This window comes from Trifolium pratense, linkage group LG7 (assembly GCF_020283565.1).
Source record: "Trifolium pratense cultivar HEN17-A07 linkage group LG7, ARS_RC_1.1, whole genome shotgun sequence".
NCBI classification, from domain to species: domain Eukaryota; kingdom Viridiplantae; phylum Streptophyta; class Magnoliopsida; order Fabales; family Fabaceae; genus Trifolium; species Trifolium pratense.
The window spans coordinates 55,526,817-55,536,255 of NC_060065.1; the positions used below are offsets into that span (position 1 = coordinate 55,526,817).

The 9,439-nt window shown below is 32.5% G+C and overlaps 2 protein-coding genes across 6 annotated transcripts; both read right to left on the minus strand.

Annotated features, from left to right (window-relative positions):
- Window positions 1-1,765: 1,765 nt before the first annotated feature.
- LOC123894027 (ADP,ATP carrier protein 1, mitochondrial-like) lies at window positions 1,766-5,424 on the minus strand. Of its 4 annotated transcripts, none has more exons than XM_045943893.1 (5): window positions 5,117-5,319; window positions 3,673-4,141; window positions 2,953-3,324; window positions 1,931-2,261; window positions 1,766-1,885 (listed from the first exon to the last, which is right to left on the minus strand). In XM_045943893.1, exons 2-4 carry the CDS (start codon window positions 4,108-4,110, stop codon window positions 1,965-1,967), a joined length of 1,107 nt encoding a protein of 368 aa, XP_045799849.1. In that variant the 5' UTR covers window positions 4,111-4,141; window positions 5,117-5,319; the 3' UTR covers window positions 1,766-1,885; window positions 1,931-1,964. The 4 variants fall into 4 exon arrangements, with proteins under 4 accessions (XP_045799849.1, XP_045799848.1, XP_045799847.1 ...); XM_045943892.1 differs by having other exon boundaries at window positions 1,766-1,897; XM_045943891.1 differs by having other exon boundaries at window positions 1,766-1,900.
- Window positions 5,425-5,440: 16 nt separating this feature from the next.
- Window positions 5,441-8,663, minus strand: LOC123894026. Of its 2 annotated transcripts, XM_045943890.1 has the most exons (3): window positions 8,369-8,663; window positions 6,673-8,157; window positions 6,368-6,479 (listed from the first exon to the last, which is right to left on the minus strand). In XM_045943890.1, exon 2 carries the CDS (start codon window positions 8,041-8,043, stop codon window positions 6,709-6,711), a length of 1,335 nt encoding a protein of 444 aa, XP_045799846.1. In that variant the 5' UTR covers window positions 8,044-8,157; window positions 8,369-8,663; the 3' UTR covers window positions 6,368-6,479; window positions 6,673-6,708. The 2 variants fall into 2 exon arrangements, with proteins under 2 accessions (XP_045799845.1, XP_045799846.1); XM_045943889.1 differs by having other exon boundaries at window positions 5,441-8,157.
- Between the last annotated feature and the right edge of the window lie 776 nt (window positions 8,664-9,439).

Consider the following 9,439-nt stretch of genomic DNA (forward strand, 5'->3'; position numbering starts at 1 on the left):
TTCCTTAACCATTGGTCTTACCATTAGAAATGCATTTTTATACTAAACTGTTGCATAATGGATTTATAATGTGTGAATAATATGAACCTTAATTAAGACTCAGTGGCGTCTCCGAGTTTTAGGAGGCTCTGTGCAAAATATAAAAGTGGCCCCTTAATAAAAAAAATTAAAAAAATTATCGATTTAAATTGCATATAATATAAAAAAAACATTCTTGTAAACATATAAATTATCAATATTAAATCTTACATTAAATTAAATGGAACAAGAAATACAAAATAATTATCTTTGAATATAACGTCAAAAAGGAACATCATAATCTAAGATTAAATTTTATGCAAAGATTAAAATGGACTAGAACTATATTTAGAGTATAGATAACTAATATATTGATACTCATGATATTTATGAACATTAACAATATATAAATATTATTTTATGGCCTAAAAATTAATCTATTAATATACATCTGATATTTTATAGGTATAAATAATATATAAGTAATACTATTGGACCTCAAAATTTTGAGTTGAGGCCCTCAAAATTTTGAGGCCCTATGCCGTCGCACACCTCGCACATGCATGCGAGCCTCCTCTGTTAAGACTTGCTTGATTAGATTACCATTATCTATTTTCAATTTAAACTTAGGTGCACAAATATTATTTTACAGTCATGAAAGAAAGAAATCACTTGAATTGAATTGTTTGGATTGGATTAATTTTTTATGAGAAAAAATATTAAATCAATAAAAAGTAAATGAACTTGGGAGAGAGTATTCAATACTTGAGTATCCAACAACATTCACAAACACACAATAGTCACGAGTTTAGCTTATTAATGACGGCCAAGAGTTAGATTTTGTAGGCCACAATGCTTGGCTAATAGGATATATGTGCTTTGTCACTTGTGTCTATAAATATCTATTGTAAAAATTATTTTAACATACATAATAAATCAAAATGTTATTTTTACTTGTAATTTTTTGTTTGTCTTTCAAGTTTCAACCTTTTATTTACTTATGTTTTCAATAGTTTAGTAGTTCTCAAAATTCCAACAATTTAGACCTAGTCATCTTTGGAAGTGTTAAGAAACCTACAACCGAAAGACATCCTTTAATTTCTTGGTGTAATCTCTCAAAGAAAAGAGAGAATCATTGTTGAATACATATACATGATTAAATTGAGTCTCTCTATGATTCTCATTCACAAATATACCATTGCGTAAATGTATTCAAATTGAGTTTGTTTAAATTTAATTTACATATACACATTAAATTGAGTATGTGTATTAGTCATACACAAAAGAATAATTGAAAACACAAAAAAATTATTCAACAACTAATATTAATAGAAGTTCTTGAGCAACTTCTTTCAACTTTTGATCATTTTTTTCACATTTGGACATGAAGTCAGAGAAATAGTGGTAAACAAGAAGATTGGAAAAAAAAAATGAAAAATGGTTTAAAAAAAATAAATGAGACGGGGCATTTTGGCAATTAGAGTTACAGTATTTAATTTGTGTGAGAGAGGTGTAACTAAAAATTAATAGGGTGTAACTAGCAGAATGAAACCATTTTATTTCAACTTTGCAACAATTGATAATAGAAAATAATGCTAGCGTATTCTTAACACACTATTTTAAACAATTTCTCTATTAAAACAAAACTCTATTAATTATTGATCAAAATTTATGTATTCCACACTTAATCATGATAGTTTCATTCTTTATTTGGTAGTACACACTCACACAAAAAAAAATCCAAAAATAAAAATCAGCAAACTATATAGAGTACATTGAAAAAATAGTTATGTTTCTAAAGAAATAAATAATCAATTTAACAGTTTAAACTGATTTATTTGTTGGTATTTTTTCATCATCATCATCATCATCATCATCATCATCATCATCATCATCATCATCATCATCATCACCATCTTATATGTTATATTCTCTCTTTTTGATAATTAAGCTCCACCAGAACCATATTTCTTTCCCAACATAAGCACCTGAAGTTTATCATAACTTGCAAGCACACCAGCGCCGGCAACAGCTCGAAGAATGTTTGCACCAGCACCTTTGAAGAGAGATTTTGGACCTTCAGTTTTCACAATTTGTGAGAAAGCATCCAAAGAACTCTTGTACTTTACAGCTTCACCTGATGTCATCATCATTCTTCTACGGACGGTGTCTAAAGGGTAAGATGCAACACTAGCACCAACTGTAACAGCCCATCCTAGAACAAAGCTAGCAAGGAAACTATCCTGAAATGTTGCAAAACAGTATGTTAGAGCAGGTGGCCCATTTTAGAATTGAGTATTTGGCAGTCGCAACCGAGAGCCTCTGATACAATCTTAGAATTGAGAGTTGGGCATAACTCAACTCTATAAAACCGGCTTATATGGTGAAGATTGCCGTCATTTATAAACATATATTCAGGCCAACTCGCATCAAATGTGAGACTTCTTAATAAACATAAAAACAATTGATCACGAGCCAATTGCGTTAATGTCTTCTAAAATAGAGTGGTTTCGGTAGTATTTAGACTATGCAATTCTCAAGGTTACTTAGTACAATACAATGTTTAAATACTACGATTCAATTTACCCTTAACAATATTTTAAAAATTGGACCGAATTGGAAATCGGTCAATTGTCGGTTGTTTTTTAACTAAATTGTACCGCAGATTGATTGAACTAGTGTTGAACCGGATTGTACCAATTGAACTGCGATTGGTTCAACCGGTTTTTATTTTTTGCATTTTTTACTTTTAATTTTTTTTTCCTTTCCTTTTTATTGATTTATTTGTTATACGTAGTTGAGCCAATTGTACCAATCGATTTCAACTCGGGAGGATCCAAATCCATATTAACACAATCTTTTAAGGAATATGTTATTATGTAATAATGAAGGACATAAAATTGAAGTGTAAATAATGAAATGTCTCATTCTTACCTGCAATGTTCCTACCAAGAGCACTGGCTTAAGAGAATCATACAATCCAAAATACAAACCACGGTAGACAATGATTCCAACAATCGAAACATTGAAGCCACGGTAAAGACCAGCAATACCATCTGATCGGAATGTCTTTCTGTAGACATCAATCAAGCCATTGAATTGCCTCTCTCCTCCTTTCTTCGTGGCCTTGGCGTCATTTGCAAGGCGAGTTCGTGCGTAATCCAATGAGTAAACAAAGACGGAAGATGAAGCTCCTGCTGCTGCACCAGATGCAATATTTCCTGCAAACACTTTCAAATATCCATCCCTCTCTTGCTTATAGTTAAATAGCTTCTTAAAGTAGTCTTTGAATGCAAAGTTGAATGCCTGTAAATGATTGATTATGTCAGACATTGGCCTAATTGCAAAGTTTAGACATTGGCCTAATCAATCACCTGATTTTCAATATGTTTCTTGTTTACCAAGATTTAGACTTGTACAAGAAAAAAAATCAAATACTCCGGTCCTTTTTATAACAGACAATTGACTTTTTAGATTCATTGTCTCTTATAAAAAGGACCAGATGGAGTAGTACTTTTGAAACTAAAAGTGAAATTCGAAAATTAATTGGTTTTCATATGTATGACTTTCAAAGTAGTTACGATAAAAGTCAAACCATTTGTATGATCCGACGGTTAACTTAAGTAGAAATACAAGAGGAATGAGTCGAGAAACCTGTGTAGGGAAGTAACGGATAACATTGACAGTATTTCCTCTCCAAAGTGAAGCAAATCCTTCATCTTTGATTGTTCTTCCAAAACAATCTCCAATACCTTTGTAAGGTTCAGAAAGCCTACCAGCCTTAATCATTTCATCTTGGTTTTGAATCAGAAGCTTTACGCGCTCTATAGGAGCGGCTGCAGATTTGGACACTGCTGCAGAAACTCCACCCATCAGAAAATCAGTTGCAAAGCTTGCAAAGTTTTTCTCCGACGGTGACGGAACAAACATATGTGATGAAGTAACTGAACCAACATGTTGCTGAAATAGAACAGGTTTTTCCAAACTTCTATAGGAAGTTGCAACATGTGGAGAAATGTTTGATCTTAGATGAAATTGTGAACCAAATTTTTGTGCTACTGTTGGATGCTGGTGTCTTCTATCAGCCATCATCAATGCTTGAGTGGTTAATATTGTTAATCCACTGCAATTTGCATCAAAACAAATTATGTTAGGCCATTTTATGGACTAATGAAATAATGAAGACTTAGGCTGTTTCAGAAATCAAGAGTATTCTCTGAATTACAAAATAACATTTAAGCAGCTAATTGACAGCTTTTGTTATTTGCTAGGTTTATTCTATGGATGTGTCTCAGTCTACGGTTGATCGTTGATCGATGTTTGAAAATCGTTTGAACTTCTAAAAACGATCAGTGTCACTATCTGTAAGTAGAAGCTTGTGGTATTACCTATCTTCACAACTGAGATGGTGACCTAATTGGTGTCAGTTCGGTAGAAAATAATAAAGCCGAGTATTAGTGTTTCAAAATTCAACTTATATGTTTTCTATTGTTTTTGTTGAAATAACACCCATCACAAGTTGAGTTCAACTTCTATATACTTTGAAAAAATGCACACTATTATTCACTTCAAAATTCTACTATCTCGTTGTTATCAAGTAAAAAAAATTAAAAAGAAAATTAAAATTAACACAAATTTTAAGAAATAAAAATAAAAATTATTTTCACAAAATAAACAAAACTATTATATGTTAATACTTCACTAGGATGCGTAAAAAAAATACTTCACTAGGAAATATTGATGAAAATCAATTAGCAATAGAATCACAGTTCAAGTAAACACATACATGGTTTTACTCAAACAAAATGGACCCAAATAAACACACTAGTGTCTTTGGGCACTAAGGAACTTAATATGGTAAAATAGTCTTAAAACTTTGTAGTTTAGCTTTTCAAGATATAAAACATGCAATTTTTGATAAAAAGTTTATATTTTTTAGTATCTTAACTAGTATCCCAGAAACACTAGTTAGCATGACCCTTAAATCGTAATAATCCAAGAGTTTAAAGATAAAAACAATACAGTACATACAAACTGACATGTAATAACTCAACACAAACATGGTTATAGAAAAGAAAAAGAAAAATAGAAGTCAAACCTGACTGAAAAACAGATTGTATCCTTGTTCTTAGCTGATGAAATATGAACAAAGGATATGATCTTGAGTGTATGAATGAAAATATTTAAGAGGTATGAACTCTGTGAAACATGAAACCTGTTATTATAAAGCAAGCTTATGGTGCAAAAATTGGAATTTCCTTCTTATAATAGACTAGTAAATGCTACAAAATTAGTTCACACTCCTAAGAAAATGGAAAGGAAAGTTCCATGGAAATTTGTTGCAATTAAGCTTATTTTGACTTAGGACAAGTTTGGCTGCGCTTAATTTTCCAACTGTTGAATTCATCTATAGGAAAATAAATTGACAGCTCAATATATAATTACATATTTTTCTTTTCAATGACATCATGGTACAATTGCTTTGGAGTTTTATTTTTTATACTAGTACACTATTACTATTTGGTAGGGATATTCATTCATACATTCAAAGTCAATGCTTTGGTGTTTGTTGGATTCAGTTCACAGTTCACAAAAAAAAAAAAAGATTTCGATATTTTTAGAAAAATCAAAATCTCAAACTTCAAATATGAACCGTTATATTTCAATTTAATGATCAATGATGTGTTGACTGCAAAAATTCGAGATATCCAAACATGTAAACTTGATCGATCAAGTATATGGTCCCATTCGTATACCATTAATGCGATAAGTTGGATTCGATATAGAATAGATATTTTACCACTAGATTCCTTTCTTACGCTTAATACGATGTTCTTTCTAAAATTTCCCTCGGCAATTATGCAATCTTATCATGAGACTCGTAAATAATAACTTAGCCTGGGTTAAGCCTAGTGGAAAATATAGCGAACCAAAGTTCAAAACTCGGTTAACAGAGATATCACATTTCTTGACTAAAATCTTCTTTAGATATATAGGATAGGATGTGGGAACTTAATATGCCACTGTTGCAATTGTATTTTGCTGCAGGCTTTTGTATTACGACCTTTCCATATGCTCCGAAAATTCATAGCAATCACATTGCATTGTGTTGCATTCATGCACTTTAAGCAATTGAAAATCACGACGAAAAGGTTAGTTAGTAGCCATTGGAATACAGTCCCTACAAAAAAAAAATTGATAAAGCAGTCCCTACTCCCTACAAATCTTATTATAGTTTTTGGGAATATAAACACCATAATGTGATACTAAGTGAAGTCCAAATATTCTCTATATACTCCAAACCTTTTTTAATTAGTAATGAAATGAAGAAATGGAATGAGGAAATAGAATCTATTTCCATGTGGGATCTGGTTACATAATTTAACACTATTACAATTAAATTATTTGAAGCGTGCAACTAGTAGGTTACACTTCTGTACTCAGTTTTTAATGTTTCGGCACTGCATAAGTTTTTAATATCTATAGTAAACTCACTTCTCAACCATATTTAGTTAAAACCCAAGAACAAATAAATATAGCATTCATTTTCAAGGCCAATAACTTCTATACAGATAAGACATATATAACCTGCTAAGTTAGTCTAACTGTTTTAACAAATTATGAAACATCTTTCAAAAGGGTTTGATTTCATACATTATTTAAGCAATGATGATCGATCCTTTCTAGGAGCTACTGCTGCCTAGCCAAGTTGATATGTTCCCTCCCTCGTGGCCGGTTGATACCAATGGAAGTAGGGTCTAAGGACATCTCAGACCTACTGAAGTCTGCCTCCTGCTCTCTCTGCTTCAGTTTCAAGATTCTGCGCTCATTTTCCAATTTCATTCTCTTGTTCTCCATCCTCATCTTCTCCAGCTCCCTATCCTTCTTGCTGCAGTATCTTAACCACTTAAACCGCTGTTTCTGAAGTTCAAAAGCCCTGGCTTGGTACTCCACATTTTGCTCTTCAAGCTTCAACAGCTGTACCTTAATCCACTCTCTTCGCTCCCACGGCGACTTTGCAGGGTCTTGAAAAACCCTTGCCATTTCAACCTCAAGTTTTGCCATCCCAACAGATTGCGGCCAAAAGTGGCCATCATCCTCACTTAACTTATTTCCATCGCAAAACTCCTCCATTCTCCCTCCACCCCCATGTGCATTATTAATATTAATTCCATTATCCAAGTCATCTTCCTCGCTTTCATGGTTATCCTCATCTTCATCCTCAGAGCCATCGTTATCTCTCGAGTCCTTCCCATGTTCCAACGAATAACTATGCAAGTCAAGATCATGGCTATTTGGTATCCTTTGTCCATTATGGTATGCACACATTTCCTTATAAAACAAATGTTTCGAGCTCAATATCTTTCTAACATCATCCTTAGCCTTAGCAGACAAGTTAAGCATTGAATCCATCAACGCAGGATTCTCAACCACTTGGCAACAAGTTCCCCTACCAAGTATCTCATTCAATCTCTTATACCTCTTATTCAAGTCATTAAATTTATCCTCACACTGTTGCGGCGACACATGACAACCTTTACTTATCATTATCTTGGAAACAGTTTTCCACTTACCCTTCTTCTGTAAAACCACAGATTTCCTTTTAACACCCCCATCCACACCACCGATTGTACCATCATCACCAACACAACTCACTACCGCTATAAGAAGTCCAACCACATTATCCGTCCACTTCATCCGCTGCCAAGGAGACGATCCCCCCTTTTTACCTTTACCACCATCGTAAAAATTCTCGCAATTCCCATCTTCAGCATAACCCTGCTCATCGTCTTCGCTCATGTCATTACTATTATCAGGATTAGAACTAGCAATTCCCTTACCTTTACCAAAAGTCAACCCCATATTCAAATTTTTGACTTCAATTGTATCAAATTGATTCTTATTTTCCAAACCAGGCATGATATTCATATCTTGTTGACCAGATGAATTACCTAACTGAGTCTGTTGGTGTCTTTGAAATGAAGATTCAATGTCCAAAATACTACTCAAAAAGCCACCATTCATAATTGAAACACAATTCTCAAACCCTAATTTCCAAACCAGTCACAATTCTCAAACCCTAATTCCCTAATTTCTGGTGCTGACGATACAAACTGAAATTTGACATCACCAGAAAAACTGAAAGGAAACAAAAAATAATAAAAATTCACACATCATTTTTAAAATAAAATAAAATAAAACAGCGCATAATTCGGAAATAGGTAGTAACTAACTGAAGGCATTAATGAGTAGTGATTAATCTACGGTTGAATGTAAGTGAAAATCTGGAACATATATAAGCAGAAATTGATTTAAGAGAAAAAGTATAGATCTCGTTTGAGATTTTTACCTGTTGATGAGTGATGAGGTAAATCAGTAGTAGCAAGGAGCACACAAACGAGAGAGAGAGAGAGAGAGAGAGAGAGAGAGAGAGAGAGAGAGAGAGAGAGAGAGAGAGAGAGATGGAAGTTTCCTTTCCTTCCTCAATTATTTTGTCATCGTCGGCTTTCAATCAAGTCTTTCTTCAAACTCCCTCGTACCTGTTGCTTTCTTATAACACACACACACATGTTTAGTTTCTTTAACTTTCTCTTTTCTTCTTTCTTTGTTGGTTGCCACAATCCACCTCAAATAACTACCAGCTCCCTCTCATCATTTTAGATGACTTATTCATCATTTCACCCGGTTAAAAAAACTGTACTCCGTATTTAGTTAAGTATACTTATTAACATGCATAAATTTACTATATTGATCTTTATAAATAAGTCTTTCGGAAATCACACACACCTTTTAGAAAGTAAAATGGAATAAATACTTCAAGAAAAAATAGTATAATTAAATAAGGATAAATTAGGAAAAATAGTAAAAATAGAATAAATGTTTTTAGATATAAGATCACATTTTGTCAAAAAAATATGATATAAGAACACATTTTCACTTATCTTATAAAACTTTTGACATAATATTTTTTATTGTACTTCTCTTTGTTGAAATTGATGGGTCGGGTGATGTTGTCATCTTTTTTATTATTTTTGTCCTTTGTTTATGTTTTTTTTATTCCCAATTTATATGGATTGTATAATTTTTTTTAATGGCAAATTGTTAGTTAGAATATTATAATGTTATGTTAGTTTTTTTTCCTTGCTAGGACTTGAACACCGAACTTCCAACTCATTTGGAAGTACAAAATAGACAATTTATGAGTCTGTTTGATTTGTAAAACGTAATTATTATTCAACATAACAACACATGATAAAATGAGATTTGGATTCTCTAAAGTCATAGTTTCCTAAATTTCCTACATTTAGGCAAAACTCTAAGGTATTTTGGTCTTTACAACATACATAAATGCACTTGAATGTGCAATATTTTCTCTCTCTCTTAGTTCATTTTTACTTGAATGTAGGTGCATTTAGGGAAA